The 24,547-nt window shown below is 40.6% G+C and overlaps 1 protein-coding gene across 2 annotated transcripts in view; it reads right to left on the reverse strand.

Annotated features, from left to right (window-relative positions):
* The window catches only part of hmcn2 (hemicentin 2), an 81,605-nt gene that overhangs the window by 51,624 nt on the left and 5,434 nt on the right, over window positions 1-24,547 (reverse strand). For both annotated transcript variants that reach the window (XM_059503455.1, XM_059503454.1), the window contains exons 4-16: window positions 24,171-24,293; window positions 16,457-16,628; window positions 16,242-16,348; window positions 16,046-16,166; window positions 15,471-15,734; window positions 14,668-14,812; window positions 13,561-13,682; window positions 12,264-12,536; window positions 11,181-11,322; window positions 10,741-10,868; window positions 10,000-10,113; window positions 2,098-2,256; window positions 571-765 (exon numbers count right to left, since the gene is read on the reverse strand). In XM_059503455.1, coding sequence (XP_059359438.1) covers window positions 571-765; window positions 2,098-2,256; window positions 10,000-10,113; window positions 10,741-10,868; window positions 11,181-11,322; window positions 12,264-12,536; window positions 13,561-13,682; window positions 14,668-14,812; window positions 15,471-15,734; window positions 16,046-16,166; window positions 16,242-16,348; window positions 16,457-16,628; window positions 24,171-24,293 — 2,065 coding nt within the window. The remainder of the gene's footprint in view (window positions 1-570; window positions 766-2,097; window positions 2,257-9,999; window positions 10,114-10,740; window positions 10,869-11,180; window positions 11,323-12,263; window positions 12,537-13,560; window positions 13,683-14,667; window positions 14,813-15,470; window positions 15,735-16,045; window positions 16,167-16,241; window positions 16,349-16,456; window positions 16,629-24,170; window positions 24,294-24,547) is intronic.

Raw genomic sequence — 24,547 nt, forward strand, 5'->3', positions numbered from 1 at the left:
ATATATATATATATATATATATATATATATATATTTCAATAAACTTTGTCGGCCTATACAAACACATACACACACACACTCTCAAAGGGAAGGTAGGACTAGTCACGTTTGCTCAGAATGCTTTTAGTAACCAGGTTATCCAGATGAGATGTTCAATGCTAATACTATAGAGGCTGTCCAATAAAAAACATTATAGCCTATAAAGATTTAGAGCTCTACTTTGTCCATATGTAGCTCCCTGTCCTGCCAGAAGCTCCAGTGTTGGCTCTAGAGGCCTGCCCTGCGGTTAGACTTTTACCCCACCCAACCCCTGATCAGGCCTGGGGTGAGGAGACCTCCTCTCAGCCCACTCTCTGAGAGAGGAAGCTCTCAGCTGGACTGCTTCTATTTCCTCTATCGCAGCAGTTGGTTTCAGAGCCTCCCCTGCATGTCAACACCTAAAATAACATCTTCACTATCCTCTTGTGGTTGAACCATGTCCGTTAGATCCTCGCATATAGTATCTGGGAGGGATTTCGCTAGAAGACGACCTCCCTAAACATCTATGCAAAGATAAATATAGAAACTCACTCTGGATCTGAAGGGCACCGGAAGGCAGTTGAGAGGTGCCGATGTGGCCAGATGACTTGCCAAAAATGGGACGTCCATCCTGGCGTCTCCATGTCAGAGAAGGTGTGGGGAAACCATGTGCGATGCATGGTAGAGTAATGTTGTCACCCACACTAGCCGTTATGTCCACGGGAGACTCTGAGAATGTAGGAGCAGCTGCAACAACATAAAAAAAAAACATAAACTCCTTCTTTACAATTTAAATATTTATATTTTATAATTATTATTATTGTTGCTGTTATTGGATTTTATTATTATTTTAGTTTAATAATCAGAATTAGTATATTACTGTGTTTTTGCCTGTTAATAAATGAAAATAAAATATAATTTATATTTATATAATACTTAATTCATTTGATCTGGCTTTAGATGAACAACATATTTTGCCACATCCAACAAAGCCAAAGTCAATAACAATAACATCATGCTTAGTGTGTGTGTGTGTGTGTGTGTGTGTGTGTGTGTGTGTGTGTGTGTGTGTGTGTGTGTGTGTGTGTGTGTGTTTAACACACAGTGTAAATTGGTTTTTATGTACAGGTGTCTTTATTGTATTTCGGTGTCCCTGGCATTGAGAAAGTGTAAAAACTACTGTATTATATCTGAGAACAAAGTAGAAAATATATAGATGGAAAAAATCAGCTTTACAACCAATATTAAACTGAACAAATTTATTTCCAACATATTTTTCCTTTTTCCCCTCACATATTATATGTAGGATAATAATTATGATGTAAAGTTTGTCATTTTTTACAATGTAAAAATATTTTCTCCCATCCCAGTTTATTATTCAGAAAAAAACATTTACTAAACAAAGACATCTGTAAGGTGACTCTCTCAAAAAGTTTGGTCACATTGCTTAGTTTATTTGCATATTATGACCAGATAAATATTTTCTCAACCAATGGTGTGAGTTTGAATGCAAGAACACCTGTTTGATTGACCAGTGGCATAAAGAGGAAGCTTTCTGGGAACTAGAACATGAATCAGTCATAATTTATAACAATCATTATTTCTGTAACTATGCTTATTGATGCTAGTGGCACATATAACTTTTAATGCAAGTTCTATATAAAGCTATGATCCAGCTTTGAATCATTCAAGCATGCTCGTAAACTGGCCATGAGCTACTGGGAGTCTGAGAATCCTGTCAGGAGCTGTTAAAAGTCCCGTTAAAGACACATTCCCAAAATAATTATTTTGCTCTCCGAATTTCACACTCTGCAACAAAGCAGAGAGAACATTTCCAGTTGCGGTTTGGAAGCTCATGGGCTTTTGGGTGTGTTCTGCTTAAAATCAGATAGTTCTGTCCAGGGTTTTTGATTCATGCTATGAACTACATATGCTTCAAAGTTTTGGAAAAGCAATAGAAATACTGCGACAGTGAGCTCAATAAATAAAAGCCCACATAAAATGAAACGGTTCCGTATAAAATGCACAGTAATATTTATATTGTGTCAGCTTGTAATGCAGCTGAGGTCTTGTTCTCACCTCCCACCTGTAGTATGACCACAGCAGAGGCAGACCCTGCAACATTTGAGGCCACACAGGTATAGTCTCCAGAATCCAGTTCCTGAACCCCACGGATCCGCAGCGATCCACGATGGACATTCTGCTCTGCAAATGGAACTGTTCCCAGATCCAGATCCCCTGAAGACGGATGGTGCAAGAATCAAAGAAAACATCCACCATTGCTGTAACTACCCACTACAAGTAATGCAATATCCTTAACGGTTTCTAAAACCCAGAAAATTAATAACAGTCTCGAAAGAAGACAAGAAATATTATCATGTGTGACCCTGGACCACAAAACCAGTCATAAGGGTCAAATGAGATTTTAACATCATATTAAAGCTGGATAAATAAGGGTTCCATTGATGTATAGTTTGTTAGGATATGTTTGACACATTTTTGTCAGTTTGCACATTTTTATTTTCTGTTGACTAAAATTATACAGTGCATTCAGAAAGCATTTAGACCCCCTTTACCTTTTTTCCATTGTGCTGTGTTGCAACCTGATTTGTTTAAATTAATTTCTCATGAATCTACACTGCGTACCTCATAAGTGTCTGTAAATTTATTTAAAAATAAGAAAACTGAAATATCACATTCACAAAAGTATTCAGTATAAGTATTTAATCAATACTTAGTTGAAGCTCCTTTGGCAGCAATTACAGCCTCGAGAGTTTTGGGGTATGAAGCAACAAGCTTTGCACACCTGGATTGGGGGATTTTCTGACATTCTTCTTTGCAAATCCTCTCAAGCTCGGTCAGATTGGATGGGGACCGTCAGTGGACAGCCATTTTCAGGTCTCTCTAGAGATGTTCAATAGGGTTCAAGTCAGGGCTCTGGCTGGGCCACTCTATGACATTCACAGAGGTGTCCATAAGCCACTCCTGTGTTGCATTGGATGTGTTCTTAGGGCCACTGGATGTTGGAAGGTGAATCTTCTTCCCAGTCTGAGGTCCTGAGCGCTGTGGAACAGGTTTTCATTGAAGATTTCTCTGTACTTTGCTCCATTCAGCTTTCCCTCAACCCTGACCAGTCTCCCAGTCACTGCAGCTGAAAAACACCCCCACAGCATGAGGTTGCTACCAGCACACTATACTTTTAGGATGATACTCTGAAGGTGATGAGCAGAGCTGGATTCCTTCAAATGTGATGCTTAGAACTGAGGTTCATCAGACCAGAAAATATAGTGTGAGGGTCCTTTAGATGCTGTTTTGCGAATTCTGTGTGTGTTTTCATGTGTCTTCACTGAAGAGAGGATTGAGTTTGCTCACACCGCTATAAAGCCCAGATTGGTGGAGTGTTGCAGTGATGATTGTCCTTCTGTAGGTTTCTCCTATCTGCATATATAGGATCATGGAACTCAACTAGAGAGACCATCAGGTTCTTGGTCACCAGTTTAGGCAAAGCCTTTCTCCGTCAATTGCTCAGTTTGGCAGAGCAACCAACTCTTGGAAGAGTCCTGATTGTGGCAAACTTCTTCCATTTGAGATCTATGGAAGCCACTGTGCTCTTGGGAACCTTAAGTGCAGCAGAATTTTTTATTTATTATTTTAGACTTGCCCGGACCTGTGCCTCGATACAATCCTGTCTCTGAGCTCTGCAGGCAGTTCCTTTGACCTCATGGCTTTGTTTTGCTGTGATATGCATTGTCTGCTGTGAGGCCTATTATAGAGAGGTGAGGGCCTTTCCAAATCATGTCCAATCAATTTAATTTACCACAGGTGGACTCCAATCAAAGTGTAGAAACATCTCAGCCATAATCAAGAGAAATGGGAGGCGCCTGAGCTAAATATTAAAGTGTAACTAAACCCCTGCTCAGAGCCTGACTCCACCCACTGACAATATTTGAAAAATGCTGAAAAGTGGGCAGATCACAGCGGAGATAGAGGGGATGAACCTAGGGCGGGGCTGAGCGAGAGCGGCGTGAACCTAAGACCCGCAGTGACGGATTGATTGACAGCTTCTGTCAGAGACGCTAAAATGGAGAGTGACTGTAGTGACGCAAGTAGCTTTGCAACAGAGCGATCATTTGAAGTAGAGGACTTTTCTCCCCCACGTTCACCTGAAGGTGTCTGTTCATATCAAATTGAGCCGCTGGCTCAAACTGCGGTCTTAACTCCCGCACCGCGTCGCTTTTCAGCGCGAGCTGTGTGGAGAAGCCCATTTCCACCTACATTGCGTTGGAGAAATAATCCCGTGTAAAATGCAGTTTGCACACTCCAGCTCTAGGCGGGAACTTGCGGTCTTCCAGGCCAAGTGCATGCAACCACTGGCTCCTAATTTTAAAGTCTGCTGGTAAACTATGCAGTCCAGCAGTGCTGTCGCAACTAGCAACACACTTCCGTACCATCCTGACCACTGTAATAAATACAGATAAATCTATGCTAACTTGAAGATCTTAATAAATCTATAATTGATATGCTAAATAGATGCTATAATAGACTATCCTGGTCATTATCAATACTCGCAATTCCAGCTCCTGACTCACTACAGTGATTTTGATGGTTTTATACTGCCAAGGGCGTGGTAGCTCGTACCAAGGGGCGTGGTGAGCTGGAAACTGCTTACGTCACCTGCCACCGCTTACGTCACTTGCCTCCGCAACTTCCAATAGGAAAAATCAACTGCAGTAGCCACCGTTCAATCTGAAGAGGGCAGCACTCAGACGTTTTTACACCATATATTGTAGAATCAAAACACTTTATACTCAAATGTCAAAAAAGTTACTCAAATCAATGAACAGCACTAATAAAGCCCCATTCCTTTTCAGGAACTCGAGCTGCGTCGAAACGCTTTTGGGGAACGTCCCTGACGAGACCGACTCTGAATATCGTGTGCCATCAGTCCATCGGAAAGGCGTGACGTCACGGGCGGGATGACGTAGCGACCAGGAAGCTATAAAAGCACGTGCCGTGCAGCTGGATTCTGCTTCGAATCTGTCAGCAAGCGCTCTGTGTGTGCATGTCAAAGTCTGTCCTGTTGGTCCTATTTATTGTTGTCTGTCCCTTAGCCATTAAAAGATCGCTAAAACAGCTCAATATGCCGAAACAAAAGCAAAGACCTAACATATGAAGGGCGATTCCAAGCCACGTTATAGATTGTGTGTTCCTCCCTGCCCTCGCTACATTACGAGTGGGGATACACACAGTTTGTGCGTGGCTTGCCTGGGATCGAAGCACGCTGAGTCGGCTCTCGAGGGGGCCGACTGCCCGCATTGTGAACGAATGCCAATGCGGACGCTTCGATCCCACAGGGCTCTCTTCGAGAAGTGAGCCTTCGCAAGCGTTCCTCGCGATGCCGGTTCCGCTTTCGCCGAGGCGAAGCCGCGCCGGCATTCGTTGGGTTCGCAGATCGATCTGCTGGAAGGTATGGAGACGGGCACGTCCTTATCTCCTACCGTACCCATCAGATCTGCCTGATTCCAGGGTTTGGAAGTCCGAGCTTCGGCTCTTCCCCCCGAGCGTCGGGCTTGACGCTCTGCCTTTCTTTCTCCGAGGAGATTGACACGGAGGGCGTCGGCGAGCTTGTAGTTGCACAAACAAAGTTGCATAAGCACAGTATAAAACAAACAGTGTCATTATACGGGCAGCGTTAGTGAGCAGCTATTTAATCTCCGAGGGGATTAATATTGTTTGTGTGACTAAGCTATTCGCGCGCTGTCGAGGCAACGCGTGTATTACATCATTTTCAGTTTTGATGTGAATTTTTCCATACCCGACCGCGTGTCTGGTTATTTTTAACTCCATTTAATAAGCAGGAGTTGGTTCTATCACTTCAATGTGTACTTTATCACAATCTAGACCGTGTTTACTTGTCTGATTGTTTGATTATTTTTAAATTCTGAGGAATATGACTCTGAGAAGTCAATATATCACTATATGTGTACTTTATCACAATCTAGACCGTGTTTACTTGTCTGATTGTTTGATTTCATTTGGATTGCATTAGATTCTGAGGAATCTAATGACTGTTATCTAACTTCGAGAAGTTCAATATATCACTTCAATGTGTATTGTATCACAATCCAGACCGTATTTACTTGTCTGATTGTTTGATTTCATTAAATTCTGAGGAATATAATGACAGTTATTTGACTCATGAAGTTAGATGTACTGGAGGGACTGCTGGGCGGGAGCAGCCCCCTCCGCGTACAAACAGTCACGACTACAGAGGGCAGCCCCTACTGGGGTAGAGCGGTGTCCACCTCATTACACGGTGCCCGTCTCACCTCAGTGCCCTCGGGAGGTGGGTCTGCCAACCCTGCCGGAGTTTCAGGGTGCAGCGGCCTCCAGCGAGCACTACTCAGTTATTTCCGCCCATGAGCGTAGCAGAGCTGGGATGCTCGCCTCCCCTTCGGGGGCCTCTTACTCCAGAGATAAGTCTCGAGAGACTGATTCCCTTAGTACATTAGCTAGCAGCATGGAAACTACTGCCAATGTATCTCAATGGGTCCTGCGCACAGTGGAAAGACAATAGTCGGCCTCCTGCAGGCTCTGGTTATGGAACAAAAAGTGAATACCCTTTTTAGGAAGGAGGCCATCGAGGTGGTCCCTCCTCTAGTCAGGGAGTCCGGGTTTTATAGCCGGTATTTCATAGTTCCAAAGAAGGATGGGGAATTGCGTTCGATCTTAGACTTATGTCATCTAAACCTCTCAGTAATGCCACTGAAGTTCAAAATGCTCACTGTCAAACAGATTGTAGCTCAAATCAGATCCGAGGACTGGTTTGTCACAATAGATCTCAAAGACGCATACTTCCATATCCATCCTTCCACAACACAGGAAGTTTCTGAGGTTCGCTTTCGGGGGCAAAGCTTATCAATATCGAGTACTTCCCTTTGGCCTCGCACTCTCACCCCGCACGTTCACGAAATGTATGGATGCGGCTCTGGTATCCCTCCGTATGCAGGGCATCCGCATTTTAAATTATATCGACGATTGGTTGATCCTAGCTCAATCAGAGCAGATGGCGGCTCGACATCGAGATGTCGTTCTCGCACACATGGGGGAGCTGGGTTTGAGACTAAGAGCCAAGAAGAGTGTACTTTCTCCAGTTCAGAGAACCACCTATCTAGGCGTAGTGTGGAATTCGACCACGATGCAGGCACGTCTGTCTCCTGCTCGGATCGAGTCGATCCTCACATCAGTCGAGAGAGTCAAAGAAGGCCAGTCACTCACTGTCAAACAATTTCAGAGATTGTTAGGGCTGATGGCAGCTGCGTCCAACGTGATACCTTTTGGCCTGCTGCACATGAGACCCCTACAGTGGTGGCTCAAGTCCAAGGGCTTTTCCCCGAGGGTAAATCCACTTCGAGTTATCAAGGTCACGCGGCGGTGCCTTCGTGCCTTAGACATGTGGAGGAAACCTTGGTTCTTGAATCAGGGCCCGGTGCTGGGAGTTCCTTGTCGCCGTGTAACGCTAGCGACAGATGCGTCCCTCACCGGTTGGGGTGCGGTCATGAGCGGCCACCCTGCCCGCAGTCTGTGGAGTGGTCGCCATCTAACATGGCACATCAATTGCCTAGAGATACTAGCGGTCTATCGAGCATTGAAATATTTCCTCCCAGACCTGAGAGGTCACCATGTGTTGGTGCGCACCGACAACACATCAGTGGTCTCTTATATCAATCACCAGGGGGGTCTGCGTTCGCGCCCCTTGTACAAGCTGGCACACCAGATCCTTCTGTGGTCCCAGGGCAAACTCCTCTCGATCAGAGCAGTGTATATTCCTGGGAGATTGAATGTGGGAGCAGACATACTGTCGAGACAGGGGCCGAGGCCCGGGGAATGGATGCTTCACCCCGACTCAGGAGACATCGCAATGTCCCCTCTGGTTCTCTCTAGTTCATCCAGCTCCTCTGGGACTGGACGCTATGGTACAGACCTGGCCGAGGCTTCGTCTGTACGCTTTTCCCCCTATCGCTCTGCTCCCGGGAGTTCTGGCAAGAGTACGCCGGGACGGGGCCCGTCTATTACTAGTAGCCCCGTTCTGGCCGGGCCAAGTATGGTTCTCAGATCTAGTCTCGCTCCTCGACGGCTCTCCGTGGGAAATACCGATCAGGATAGACCTACTCTCACAGGCGCAGGGCACGATAGTTCACCCTCGCCCGGAGTTGTGGAAGCTGTGGGTGTGTCCCCTGAGGGGGCACAGCTGTTAGCAGCTGGTCTCTCAACCGAGGTTGTTGAGACCCTACTCCAATCCAGAGCTCCCTCTACGAGGAAACTGTACGCCCTGAAGTGGAAGCTCTTCACTTCATGGTGCAGAGACCGCCAGCTTGACCCAGCAGACTGCCCAGTTGGTACAGTTCTGGAGTTTTTACAAGCCAGGCTCTCTGCGGGGTTATCCCACTCCACCTTAAAGGTTTACGTGGCGGCCATAGCTGCTTTCCATGTCCCTTTCAATGGTCAGTCAGTGGGTAGACACCCCTTAGTTACACGTTTCCTCCGCGGTGCGCTGAGGCTGAGACCTCCAGTACGATCCCGTGTTCCCCCCTGGGATTTGGTTGTGGTTCTAGAGGCTCTTTGTAAAGCTCCATTCGAGCCAATACAAGATATCTCAGATAGACATCTGACACTTAAATTTGCCCTGTTACTGGCAATCACCTCACTAAAGAGAGTTGGAGATCTTCAGGCCCTTTCGGTGGCCCCTACTTACTTAGACTTTGCCCCTGGTATGGCCAAAGCATTCTTATACCCTCGAGCGGGTTACGTTCCGAAGGTTCCCTCTGTTACACCACAACCTATCGTACTGCAGGCCTTCTGTCCTCCTCCCTTTCGGGAGCCAGACCAAGAGAAGCCAAACTGTATGTGTCCAGTGCGAGCACTGGACGCATACGTCCACAGAGCTGCCCTGTGGAGAAAATCAGACCAATTGCTTGTTTGCTACGGTCCTTCTAACAAGGGTTCTCCTGCCACCAAGCAGACCCTTAGTCGTTGGATAGTCGAGGCTATCAACGTCTCCTATGAGTCCTCTGGTCTTCCCCCTCCTTTGGGGGCCAAGGCTCACTCTACTCGGGGTATGGCGGCCTCCAAGGCCTTCTCAGCAGGTGTGTCCCTCTTGGACATCTGCAACGCTGCGGGGTGGTCCACGCCCTCCACATTTGTCCGATTTTACGATCTTGACATGCGAGCCACGCCGGCTCTTCTGTTCTCTCGTCTTAGCTGTGCTCTTTTGACTACACACTAGGCAGGGATTTGGAAGTCTGGCAGCGTGGGCACATCGTTCCCCAAAAGCGTTTCGACGCAGCTCGAGTTCCTGAAAAGGAACGTCTCAAGGTTACGTATGTAACCCTAGTTCCTTGAAGGAACGAGACGCTGCGTCGCAGAGCCATACTCCCGGCACCCCTGCCGGCGCTTGCTTCCCTACTCGAAGCTGAAGCCAGCTGCACGGCACGTGCTTTTATAGCTTCCTGGTCGCTACGTCACCCCGCCCGTGACGTCACGCCTTTCCGATGGACTGATGGCACACGATATTCAGAGTCGGTCTTGTCAGGGACGTTCCCCAAAAGCGTTTCGACGCAGCGTCTCGTTCCTTCAAGGAACTAGGGTTACATACGTAACCTTGAGACGTTCTTATAGATCATTAACTAAAAAAAGTTGGTTTAGGGTTTAGTTACTCTTTAAGTGTGGTTGCAAAGGGTCTGAATACTTGTGTACATGTAAATGATATTTTTTTTAGTTTTTTCTTTTTAATGAATTTACAGACATTTCTAAAATTATGTTATCACTTTGTCTTTAAGAGGTACAGAGTGTAGATTAATGAGGGGAAAATAATTTAAACAGTTGCATTATCAGGCTGCAACAATATAAGACATTTTCCTCAAAAAACAAATAAAAACTGTAAAAAGAGGTGTAGGTTTTCTGCTTAGGGACAGTATTTACCTTTCTGCCATTTGACTAATGGAGGAGGAGTGCCAGAAGCCTGACATTCGAGACTGGCATCTTCCCCAGCAATGACCATCACCACCCGCTGTGCCACAGAGATGCTCGGAGGTTCTGAGAAAACAAGTGAGAAAGGAATTAAAACTAGCATTGTAAATATCATGTAAATATCTGGTTATGTTCAGAATTAAATATTAGCTTACTACTTACTGAAAGTGAAAGAGAGACGGAGAAAGAGAGGGTTAAAAATTAAAAAAATGTATTACTCCTGGTACATCCATCAAACTTTTCTTTTAATAAATTTAATAAATCAATATTTTTTATTCAATAAGTATGCATTCATTTTAAAAATTGTCATAAAAGTGTTATATTTTAAAATAAAATTTTGCCATCACAGGAATAGATTTAATTTTAGAATCCATCACTATGTTTTTACTGTATTTTTGCTTGTTTTTACATTCTTGGTGACTTATTTCAAAAACATTTAAAAAATGTTTAAGTTCAGTATGCCAACTGAATTAAGTATAACATTCCAAGGCTTGACAAAACAGTTTAATAGAAGCAGCCATATAACATTTTGAATTTGATAGGTCTGCCAGCAGCTGGAATCTCATTTACTTTTTATGCATGCTGTCATGTCACTATAAAAATATATATTCAATCTATAACTCAAAATGACAGAAGACTGATTTACCATGCACAAGCATTTCCATCAACAGAGCCACTGACTCTGGCACCCACCTGCATAACTGATGCTAACAGACTGAGAGGCAGTGCCAGCCTCGTTGGTGGCCAGGCATGTATAGTTCCCAGCATCCTCAGGGACAGCTCCTTGGATTGTCAGTGTGCCAGACTCAGAGATGCTCATTCTGAAAGCACAGCCAGGGTTATATTGTCCTAAGACTGCTGATGTAATGATAATATTACAGAGACAGTTGTGTTGAGCGCTTTTCAAACAGTGTTTTCTTTCCACCAAACTGACTTTTAAATGATCACAGCATCGATGTCAGATTTATTCTGCTGTCTTGACCAAATCTCAGACTATTAATGGTTTGCGAACAGTTTATTCAAACAGAAATAAACTATAAATGATCCATTTTAGGAAAGTAGATCAAAATAACCATCTCAAATTATGTGTGTAGATGTTTAGTGAGAGAAGGGAGGGGGAGCTGGTAGACTACCGATTGTGGTTGGATAGAAAGATGTTGCCATGGCTCCAGAAAACCTTTGGAGGAGGGGAACCAGATGCTGAACAGGAGATGTGGACCTCTTCACCCAGAGAGAACCTTTGTTTCTGAGGGGAGACAGCCACAGATGGGGCCTCTGTAAAGGAAATAGAAATAAACTGTGAATCATCCTATACTTGCAGGGAGAGTATATCCAAAAATGCTTATTTGCCCACTCTCATATCATTCCAAACCCATACGCTGTTGTTTTTTTTCCTCCATGGAACATAAAAGAAGAATCTTAAAGAATCTTTACATAGATCTTTTTTACACTGTAACATTTCATAGTAGAATTGTGCACCATTCATAATTTAACGGAAATGCCTTAACAATTCTCATTTAAGCCCTGGATTTGACAGAATGAAGAATTCCAAACAGAATGCATTCTATTTGCAATTATGTGTTCTGTCAAACTCAGAAACTGAACAGGCATTGAATTGATTCTGGATGGACAGAGAGAAAGAAAGAAAGAAAGAAAGAAAGACTGACTGAGAGACAGACAGACAGATATAGATAGATAGATAGATAGATAGATAGATAGATAGATAGATAGATAGATAGATAGATAGATAGATAGATAGATAGATAGATAGATAGATAGATAGATAGATAGATAGATTTTTGTTCAACAAAAAAATAGCAGCACACATATTTGGAATGACATTAGGGTAAGTAAATAATTTTGGTGAACTATTCCTACACATTACTTGGCACAAAACCTTTGAGTCTGCAGGCATGGCAAAAGGGATAATAAAAACTCCACACACTATAATAGTATAATAATGGTGGAAGTGCACATGTTGAAAGTTGCTCACAGTGAGATACACTTTATCGATTTGTTAGGCTATTTGTCTCCAAAAGGACCTGCCAATCTAAGATCACATTAATCTTCCTTATTCGAAACATGCAGGCCTCAATCTTGCTGGCTGTGTAGAAGTTGCGCTGTGGTTTGGAGGGTTTTAATGGAAAACACATGACGGTTGGACTCGAGAGGCCGCAGGAGCTGAGTGTTTGACCAGGTGCTGCAGAATACAGTACCTAGGACCACCAGCCATATGACAGCCTGGCTCTCTCCGTGGGCGTTTGTAGCTCTGCACTGGTAGGGTCCGGAATCCTGGCTGCGAACCCAACTGATCTCCAAAGAGGAATTGGCCAGTATTTTCACCCTTCCTGAGCGGGATGATAAAGCGGTGCCAGTCCGATACCAGGTCATGTTGTGCCGCACAGAGCCTTGAACCTGACAGGACAGCACTGCCACTGTCCCCGGGAATGACGTCACATTCAGAGGAGAATGCAGAACAGGAGGTGGCTCTGCATTAAGAGAAATGATGATGACATGTTTATAAAAAGACTACAGTATGTGAGGCAGCAAATCTCTCAGTTTAATGTTGTCATAGCAGTCAAATACAAGACATTTAGCTGTGACTTACAATTCCATTGCAAAAAGCGTTTCTCATTTAGAGTTTCCTTTATTTCTGGAGATTACACCCTCCTTAGCAAGCTGAAGCCTTGTTTATATTTTCACATGACCCTCTGCACATTGTGTGCACAGTTCACGACACTCAAGAAGCATTTATACTTGACATGTTCCACGCTGAACTGTTCCCCGCAACAACAGAAGGCAGCATGCAGAAAATATTGGCTGAACCAGAAAGTAATATTTTTACATTAACTGAATTTCACAATTTTCAATATATTGTTAACCTAGCCAGGTGGGGGAAAAAAACATGTTTTCATTGAACATTTGTTTTATTTTTTTTCCTGGTTAGTTCGATGTAAATGGCTTTTCTTGATCATATACAAAAAGTGCAAACGACAACAAATGCATTAGTAAATACTCTAACTTCTACTCTGATTGAAAACACCTACATTTTCAGTTATTAATATATTTAAATTTTTAACATATATGTATTTAATATATTTTCTAATATATATATATATATATATCATATATATATATATATATATATATATATATTCCAAACCCGATAAAGGTTTAGGCTAAGCATCTACATTCACAAACCACTGTCCACTGTTATTTTTAACAGAAAAGAATGCAACATTCTCGTAATCACGATTTCATATGTGGGAAACAGGAAACTTCCGATAGCACGTGAAGATGGCCTTCTAACTATATAAATATATATATATGCGCAATCATGCTGCACGTATCAGTATTTTTTTTTAGCATGGCGACTGTGCTGCAATGACACTGCTTATAAAGTTACAAAAATCTAGAGGTGCACAATGGTCCAAAACAGAAAATAAGCATGTGAATGCAAGATTGTATTGAGTATGGAAAAAAGTATGGAAAATGTGTGTATCCATGCAGTACCTCTGACAGTGAGTTGCGTGAGAGCTCGTCCCATGCCTGCAGTACTCTGGGCCACACATTCATATGCTCCTTCATCACTGCCTGAAGCATGGGGAATTTCCCATGATGCTTTAACTGAAGACCTTCAATTACAAAAAATTAGCAGGTTTAAGTGATGAGTCCAAAAGTGCAGCCTTTGATTACAAACATGCATTTAACCTGCACAGAATTTCACTTGCACAGAAGAATGGGGTCAAGAATGGAACGAATAAGACTGAAAATACAGCGTTACAGATTACAAATGATACAAACTTATTCAAGCACACAGAGATGGCAGCAGGTGAAAGGAAAAAGACAGTCTGATGTCAATAAAAACTAGTTTGCACAGAATACCTTTCAGTATAAGTCAACATCATTTCATGTTCAAAGTAATTCAAAACAGAGTGCCCTTCATAGAGAGAGAGAAAAAAAAACCGTTTCTTTCATTTTTCATGATGACTTTCTTTTTTGTGCAGTGCACACAACCCCGGCTATTCATATTCATTCCAAGATTGATATGTCAGTGAAAGCTAACAAATCCTTCTTGGGTTAGGTTTGAATTTCGATTGTAAACGAATGCCCCGTGTCAGCAAGCGGTATCAAACGGAGCAAGAAATTGTCCAGCAGATGTTCACTTTAACATCTGCTCCATTATGTTTACTTAGGGCCATATCACTGGCGAGAATGCCTGCAAAAGTGTTTATACATGTTTGGGTTTAGAGAGATATGAAGAAGAAGACGGATATATGTGAGAAAGACAAAGGGGAGAAAGGAAGAAATATACAGAATGGAACGTTGGAGGAAAAAAAATCCAGTTTCTACAATATGGTACAACATTGGGTCTGAAAACTTTTTTCTTATAAAACAAAAGATCTGAAAAGAGGGGTATAGACAGCTACTTGATTATCAAGAATATATAATAGTACCCAAAATATAAAAACATGCATTAAAATACTAATAACAAATCAAATTGTATTGAATTTGTGTGAAGTATGAGAAACATAAACAAAAGGAAAGAAAAAGAAACATAAACAGACAGAGAAGAGAAAGAGGACCATATAAAAAGGTAAGATCTGAGGAGAGCCTCACTCATAGTTTCTTTCCTCTCCTATTGTGCTTCCGCCTCTGGTGAATCTCAGCCTATAGGGCAGGTCACTCTCCACAGAACAGTCAATCGTAGCAGGCTGCATGTAGAAGCCTCTTACCACAGTGGGCATGTTCACGCGTGGAGGCTCTGCAGGGTGAGAGGAGGTCAAAAGGTTTAACTGGTTCATCACAGCTGGGTTACCCAACACAATATAAACAATGTGAACTTGTGTCTCAACACATCTAAGAGCATCAAGCCCATTCAAATCGAAAATAAAACAAAAAATAAAAAGTTTGTATACAGTGTTTGAACAGTTCAAAGTTTAAACAAAAAAAAAAACAAACAGAAAAAAGAAACAAAAGATTAAAAAAAAACTTATTTATAGTGTTCAAACAGTTTAAATAAATAATAATAATAATAATAATAATAAAATATGAAACAGAAATTAAAAATTTAAAACAAAATTAAAAGTATTTATAGTGTTCAAACAGTTCAAAGTTTAAATAAAATGACAAAAAACAAACAAAACAATATGAAACATAAATAAAAAAGTATTTATACAGTGTTCAAACAGTTCAAAGTTTAAATAAAACAAAAAACAAACAAAACAATATGAAACAGAAATAAAAAAGTATTTATACAGTTTTCAAACAGTTCAAAGTAAAAAAAAATGTAACAGATATTAAAACCCTAAACAAAAAGTATTAATAGTGTTCAAACAGTTCAAAGGATAGATGGATTACTCAATGAGTAAGATGGATTTTGAATGCAACTATACAAAAAACTATTGTTGAAAGATGCATACCTGGGATAATGTTGGTATATGATACACTAGACAGTCTCTGAAAGTTATAGCCATCTCCATCATTTCCAGAAACTTTGAGGAAGAAGCTCTGTGAGGGTGTTCGAAACTCTGGAATCCTCCAAATACCTCCAGAGCCTCCATCATCAGGCAAAGGCACAGGAATGGTACGCAACGAGCGGCCCCCTAAAGATACTAGCTCCATATTGGTAACCAGACCAGGAGGCTTCAGACCTGAACACTTCAGCATCACATGGGCTGGTACGCCTGGAGGAAAACGGTATATGTTAGATCTATAATTCTTAATACAGTTAAGTCATGTGCAAACATGAGCACAATCTGGTATCAATTTCTTAGTAATAGCCCTCTTCCAGCAAAATGTGGCTGGAGCAATTATTAAATTAAATATGAACTGTTTTAAATCATTATTTAACACTAAATACAATTATGTTTTAATAGCATTAATTTTATAATTTTAATGATTTAAATAATATAGAATTGTAAAATATGTTTAGGCTATCACTACAGCAACAATCAAAGAAAAAGGGTTATGTAGCCACATGATGATGTAGTAATACCTTTAATAGGTCTCTCTCTGGTCTTGCCGAACTCTGTGACAGGTATACTAGAAAAACCCGCCCTGAAGTCCAGGTTGCTCACACCTGTTACTCTAAGAGTATGTCTCCCACCGCAGCCCACCTAGACGGGAGAAAAAGCAGGGATCAATCACTGACATTTTTCAGAAGTATCTGTAGTTGTAGATGCTGGTGGCACCTTTAATGTCCATGGTCCTGGTCGAGGGTTCTTCAGATTGACCACTCGTGCTGAGTTTGGGATGTTGAGCAGTTCTGTCAGACCCTGTCTCTCTCCAACTACACGACCTATAATTATTTAGATATTGATTTTAAAAAGGTTTATGAATTGCAGTAAATTGAAGAAATTCAGCAGTATTTCCTAAACAACCATTTCATATAAAAGCATATGCCTACCAAGAGGGTCTTTGAGCTCAATTTGTGGTGCTGGACCGCTCAGTGACACGGTGACTTCTTTTAAACTGGGGTCAAAGGACACCTCCCACTGAGTCTCCTGGGCAGTTTCATGATCGGATGAGAGAAGGTGGACCTTCATAGCCTGGACAGTTTCCTCAACCCATTTAAGAACCTAAGCAAACAAATCAAATATCAAACTCTTCTCCAAGTATTATGAGGTTTAATAGTGCAAACAAGAAAATAATGAACAGTATTTGTGAAAGGACACTGTAAGGAAAGAGCAGCTTAAATATCTCATTTTGTGTTCTACAGAAGAAAGAAAGGCACACAGTTTCAGAATGACATTGGGAGAGTAAATTATGATCTTCATTTCTAGAAAACTATCCCTGTAAGTTTTACCGGATGACACAATCTATGAACAAAAGACTCAAGAGAATATGCCTGGTGAAGCTCAGATCAACATGAATCCATTCAAAGACAAGAACTGCAGGCAAGGTAGGATCCCAGTGACATCATCTGTTCATGTAGACTGTTCATGAACAGTGAACTGTCTCATAGAGGTATGTCACAAGCGGATCCTTATTAAACAGTGAGAAAATGTGATCAGATCGTCTGTCAGAGAGAGAATGCTAACTATTCCTGGACCGACAGGCTATTGATTTCTCAAAGAGCAGTACAAACAGTAAAGGACTGCTGTTCATCCTGGATGATCACAGAGAAGATCGCAGCAGATATCTAAAAGTTTAGGTAATGCATTAGTCATTTTGAAACCCTACCAGATGAGACAAGCTGCTTCAAATACAGACATGAACAGGTTAAAGGATAGTTCACCTAAAAATTAATGTTTAGTCATCATTTCCTCAGCCTCATGCCCTTTCAAGTCTGCTTGACTTACTTTCATGAATCACAAAATGAACAAAAAAAGCAACATAATGGTCCATGTACTTCTGAAATCATTTTTATTTGAGGAACCTTCTCAAATTAAGTCATTATTCACTAATAATCTTCTCATTCAGCTGTGACCAGATAATTTAATGGACCACATTTTTGATCATTTTATGCTGCTTTTGAATCTTTCACTTTTGTGCTCCAAAAGTTAATTCAGGTTTGGAATGACATGAGGTGAGTAAATGATGACAGAATGTTCCGTTTTGAGCAAACTGTCTGTTTAACTTCATTTATTTTGAATACTGCAAGATGCTGTTGTTCAAAATAGCAGATGTGTGCACCAGAAGTCAGTAATGTGAAATTAGGGTCATTATCTAACTCGCAAACTGTCCAAATGCAGTACAATGACCTGAAAGAACTTAAATACATTTAAGATCAACTTTACATCCCATAGTGGATAATTGGGTATGGGGTTTTTCTAGGTACACATCAATTAAACATCATTACTGTAGACTATTTTATACATCACAAAGGAAATTGTTTTCACAGCAGCTTATTAGCACAAGGAGAGCGTAAGACCAACAACTAAAGGAAACTGTTTCCTCAGAGTATGTATTTTTAGATTTCAGTCATTAACTCCTTTAGAGGCAGCTGTGTGTATTTGTTCTGACCTTTTTATATTGAGCACAGGCATAATGGAATCTCTGTGTCCATACTCCATAACAATGAACGAAAACACAGAGCCCTCGAGAATGACGCTTATTTAACACATCTTTATACATTTACGAATGAGAGAGAAAATTGGAGCAAGCGTAGCCTTTGATAATTTCATTACTCAGATTCTCCACTATTTCTTTCACTCTTTCGCTTTCTCATTCTCTCTGGCTGCAGACAGCAGCTGGTTCCTTTCGGAGTTTACAACTGGAAACAGCTGTAATGAGTGCCACATGTGCAACTATCCCCCACAGAGCAGAAAAAAGCTCACCAATGACCTACATCTGCTCAAACCAGTGTCTGTTTCAATGGACGTCTCATGGGAGCTGGGAAGATTAGCCTAGTGATAGAAAATCGACAAAAAGAGCACAGCGGAGGGAAATATTTTCAACTACAGCCTGTGCATCTAGGAAAGGTTTGAAAGGTGCCCCCCAAAAGACATCATCAAAGCCAAAGGGATCCTGAAACCACATCCAGCGTGACAAACCCTAATGGGAGGCAACAGACTGGCTTCCTCTGGAAGTTAAACTGTCATGTTTCAAAGATTAGTTGTGGAGGAGTGTTGGTCTGGAAGCAGAGATGTGGAAAGGATGAGGAGGTCAGCTGAGGATGAGCCGAATTCCAGCTTAGCACCCACACTGTTTGGATAACTTATGGTTTAAAGGGACGGTAAATCTAAAAGTAAATAATAAATGACCCAAAAGTCCTCAATTACTCACCCTCAGATCATCCCAAACCTAAATGCCCTGTTCTTCCATGGAACACAAGAAGAGAAATGAAAGAACCAGCTCTTACCTATATAATGAAAGTGAAAGGGGTCTTGAGCTTTCAAGCATAAAAAAGCAGCAAAATGTACAAACCCGATTCCCAAAAAGTTGGGACACTGTACAAATTGTGAGTAAAAAATGAATGGAATAATTTATAAATCTCATAAACTTATATTTTATTCACAATAGAATATAGATAACATATCAAATGTTGAAAGTGAGACATTTTGAAATGTCATGCCAAATATTGGCTCATTTTGGATTTCATGAGAGCTACACATTCCAAAAAAGTTGGGACAGGTAGCAATAAGAGGCCGGAAAAGTTAAATGTACATATAAGGAACAGCTGGAGGACCAATTTGCTACTTATTAGGTCAATTGGCAACATGATTGGGTATAAAAAGAGCCTCTCAGAGTGGCAATGTCTCTTAGAAGTCAAGATGGGCAGAGGATAACCAATTCCCCTAATGCTGCTGCGAAAAATAGAGGAGCAATATCAGAAAGGAGTTTCTTAGAGAAAAATTGCAAAGAGTTTGAAGTTATCATCATCTACAGTGCATAATATCATCCAAAGATTCAGAGAATCTGGAACAATCTCTGTGCGTAAGGGTCAAGGCCGGAAAACCATACTGGATGCCCATGATCTTCAGGCCCTTAGACGGCACTGCAACACATACAGGAATGTTTCTGTAATGGAAATCAAAAAATGGGCTCAGGAATACTTCCAGAAAACATTGTCGATGAACGCAATCCACCGTGCCATTCGCCGTTGCCAGCTCAAACTCTATAGGTCAAAAAAGAAGCCATATCTAAACATGATCCAGAAGGCGCAGGCATTTTCTCTGGGGCAAGGTTCATTTAAAATGGACTGTGGAAAAATGTTCTGTGGTCAGACGAATCAAAATTTGAATTTCTTTTTGTAAAACTGGGACACCATGTCATCTGGACTAAAGAGGACAAGGACAACCCAAGTTATCAGTGCTCAGTTCAGAAGCCTGCATGTCTGATGGTATGGGGTTGCATGAATGTGTGTAGCATGGGCAGCTAACACATCTGGAAAGGCACCATCAATGCTGAAAGGTATATCCAAGTCCTAGAACAGCATATGCTCCATTCCAGACGTCATCTCTTTTTTTGAAGACCTTGCATTTTCCAACATGAGAATGCCAGACCACATACTGCATCAATAACAACATCATGGCTGCGTAGAAGAAGGATCCGGGTACTGAAATGGCCAGTCTGCAGTCCAGATCTTTCACCCATAGAAAACATTTGGTGCATCATAAAGAGGAAGATGCGACAAAGAAGACCTAAGACAGTTGAGCAACTAGAAGCATGTATTAGACAAGAATGGTACAACATTCTTATTCCTAAACTTGTCTCCTCAGTTCCCAGACATTTGCAGACTGTTATAAAATGTTATAAAAAATATATAATATTTTTCCCTTAAAATGATACATTTTCTCAGTTTAAACATTTGATATATCATCTATGTTGTATTCTGAACAAAATATTGAAATGTGAAACTTCCACATCATTGCATTCTGTTTTTTTTTTCACAATTTGTACAGTGTCCCAACTTTTTTGTAATCAGGTTTGTATCATCAAAGCAGTCCATGTCACCAATGCACTTTATCCCACATCTTAAGAAGTCCTATAGAAACAGAAATGTAAGTTATTTTTTATTATTTTGGGGGTTTGAAAGCCCCCCCCCCCTCACTTTCATTATATGAATAAGAACAGCCAGCAGGACAATCTTCAGCTTTCTCCTTTTGTGCTCTACAGAAGTCTTACAGGTTCAAAATGACATGAAAGTATATAAATGTTCAGATCATCTAAAAGTAAATAATAGGTGACCTGAAGTCCTCAATCCCTTAGACTCAAGTCATTCCAAACCTGAATACCTTGTCCTTTAGTTTTTGGGTCAACTCCCCCTGAGTGCTTCACTGGAAATATACTGTATTATGGAGACCCAGGATTCACACACACAGGCAAAAACAGGAACTTGAACACACTGTAACTCACTTTAGATAAAACCATCTGCAAAATGTGTTAATGTAGGCACCAAGAGAATTAAGTCTCTAACCAAGTTAATTTCATCTATTTAGTGGAGAATGTCTAACACCTGCTTGTTTTTTTGTCCTGTGACACCGAAGCAAAAGGTTAATACATTTGTCTTCCTCTCTCAAAGGTGACCTCTAAATGTTCTCCATATTACAGACAAGACTTTGGTCACCTATGACAAAAACAGAGCAGGAGATCCAGACTAAACTGGATCTAGTTACTCTTGGTCAGACACTCTTGCTATTAGGCCTTTTTGATGGAAAACACCTGTGGGCTAATGTCCATGTGCTAGTTTAAGTGATGCTGAAACACTTTGGCTGTGAAAGTGTTACATTGGATAGATATTTGGATAAAAAAAAAATCCCTCCACCCTCTTTATTTATTCACATAACATTTTCCTTTGATCAAGTAATATGCATTTTTGTGTGTGCATCTAATTTCTGAACCAAGTAAAAGAGACTTTCTTTAGAAACCCTTTGAGCAAAGCATGATTATATTAAAATCAATTGATATATAATAAAAATTTTGTCACTACTTTTATCACTATTAAGGGGATCTCAAAAAGGCCTGTGACCCCAAGGGGTTTTTAGCAGGACTTCAGTTAACATATTTATACTACTGAAGTTCAAAGGCATAAAGTAAAAATGAATGTAATGTACAAGTACGTGACACCATTCATAATTGTTTATGTCTTTGTAATGCAAGCATCTTTACAAAAACATTTAAATAAAGAAATACACTATACAGATCTAAATATAGGCCAGACTTCAAATGCAACACTCCAGATTTTCGCTACCTCTCTGTCTCCACCAAATGAAAACAGTTGAAGATCCCTGGTTTAGGTGTGCTATAAAAAGCAAGAACTTCTATCACTACTAAAGTCTCCTGCCCAGCACTACCGAAATCTCCAACCTTCACTTTGAGCTTGGCCGGCCTGAGGTTTCAGCCAAACCATTAGACCCTTTAAAGCACCGACACACTTTCATAAAGCTTTATCTGCAAATCACTCATGATTAAGCTGAGCCCCATCCTTTGTTTAAGTAGTGCCTCCTCCATCAGCTCCACAAAGAGTTGTCTGTTTGAGACGTCCAACCTGGACCCTGGACAGGCAGCTGTGCTGGATAGAGCAGGCATGATAGATCATATCCGGGATTACTAAGTAAAATAAGCCCTGCTTTCTCTCTTTGCCCCCTTCCCCTCCCAAAAAAAAATGACAAAGCGCTGTGTGTATTTCATTTGGCTCTCACTCATTTAACTCCTATCAGATAGCCGTTGTGGTTAGATGTGGAGAACAATCATGAGGTTTCTGCGGATTTACAGATTTGCCTTAATTCATTTTTCAAAATCCCACCCATAGACTAATCAAAAGCAAAAAATACACCTGACAGAGGAGTGTGTTTTCATACTTGGATCTGAAATATTGGAGAAATTAGGTATATGGGATGCAGAACACTGATGTATTGGGTATTTGTTTTCATGTACTAACCATGAACAATATTTTTTAAGTATTTATTGATCTAGATGTTATTTTCTACATGTATCAATACACCGGGGGGAAAAACTAAAACACAATACTGTGTAATTCAAAATACAGCTAAAACACTTGTGAGAAACCAATAGGGACCATTCCTTCATATTAACAGCACAATGGGCCCTATTTTTACAGACCGTACACTACCATGTAAAACTTTGAGGTCAGTAAATTTTTTTATGTTTTTGAAAGTCTCTTATGCTCACCAAGGCTTTTAAAAAATAAATAAATAAAAAATAAAATAAAAAATGGGGAGACAATCATACAGGAAAAATGCTGTAAAAACATGTGAGATGTGAGATGAATTTTCAGCTGTCATTACTCTAGTCTTAAGTGTCTGTGATTTTGTGAACTGTGATTTTTTTCTAGAATTTTTAACAAACAGAAAGTTTCTGTAACATTATAAATGACTTTACTGTGACTTTGAATCAATTTAATGCATCCTTGCTCAATAAAAGTATTAATCTCTTTGAAAAAAATATTTTACTGACCCCAAACTTTTGAATGGTAATGAAGATATGTTATTTTCATGGAATTATATAGCTGTATAAATAAAAATTAGATTATGTATCATAAACATGATTTATTCATTCATTAATTCATTGCTGAAAAAAATATGATAATATTGATATTTCTATTGTTTATCACACATTTTCTCTACAGTCAAATGTTTACTAAATCATTCTAAATTTAAAGCTCCAGTTTTAACCCTCTACTGACTTTTTCAAGATTCGCTTTTTCTAAATTATTGAAATCTGGAAACGTACATGAAATATTTCAGCAGAGCACAAAAAATGCTTACTACAGAGAACGCTATGTAAAAAACAAACAGCTAAACTACCCCAAAACCTTCAATTTGCCACAGATTGAATGAAAAAGACTAGGTTGTGGTGGTGGGGTGGGGATGGGGGGCAACTGTGTGACCCTGACCTTGATACAATCCTCACAGAGCAGCAGGGGAGTTGGAGAGTGTTAACAGCTTGAGGTTGACCAGTCATCCTCAGTGCAGACTCTCAGCAACAGGTACAGGTGGTAAAGCTCTCAAACACAACTACCATCAGCCACCCACCCCCAAAGGACCATAAGTCAACAACACACATATCCAATTACAAATACACACTCGCAAACGTGCTTTTCTTTACTTTTCAAGCTGTTCTGCCTTGTTGTCTTATGGATTACTGTTTCCATAGTTGTTGCTGGAAGGCTTCGGCTCTGCCATGTCCTGTGTTGACATGCATGATACCACCGTCTCACAAAGAGGAAGGTCTGCTTTCTTTCATGTCTGACGATGACTGAACATGCTTCATTTAGGTCTCCATATGAAACACAGACTTAAACAGATTTTACTACTCAAAATACAGCTGTAAAATTAGTCACATGTCAGAACTTGGTCAATCGAGTCACATTACACAATAAATGAACACTGTACTACTAGAGTCTATGGAGTTATTTCTGTGTCTTTATTGTGTGTCCAAAAAAGTTTTCTTTCTACTTTTGCAAGCATGTCAAAACAATTTTTTTCATTGTGTATTTATTTATTTATTTAAGGGAATATTTGATGAATGTAAAATTAAATTAAATTAAATATATACGAGTGTGAGTGTGTGTGTGTGTATATATATACTGTTGTTGAAATGTTATTTTGGTCTTCTTTTCTTCCAATAATTACTTCTAACTGCATCCAGTTTCATTTTTGTGTGTATCTGCAATTTACATACATATGAAAGTCATATGAGTTCATGCATCTCACCTCATTGACTTGCTGTTTGTCCAGGTGAAAAATTTGACCAGAACTTGTGGCAGCAATCTCCTCATAAGCTCTGTATCCCGGCTGAGACCGATCCCCACAGTCCCCCGTCAACACAAACACAACCTGGATTCAAACGGGATGTTTATGAGAGTTAGTGTTTGGTTAGGGGGTTGGGTGTTGGGGTTAAATGTCAACACTGGGGTATATTCCATGAAGAGCAGATGGATTTTCTTTTAAATGGGTTGTGATATATTTAGATTTCTGGCTTACAACTTCACAATCTTATTGTATATAGTTATATTTTACCAAAGTCCAAAATTAATTATAACATTTCCTCCAGTGAAAAAGTCCTTCACGCTGTTGTCCTCTTACATTAA

This window comes from Carassius carassius, chromosome 21, assembly GCF_963082965.1.
Source record: "Carassius carassius chromosome 21, fCarCar2.1, whole genome shotgun sequence".
NCBI lineage: Eukaryota > Metazoa > Chordata > Actinopteri > Cypriniformes > Cyprinidae > Carassius > Carassius carassius.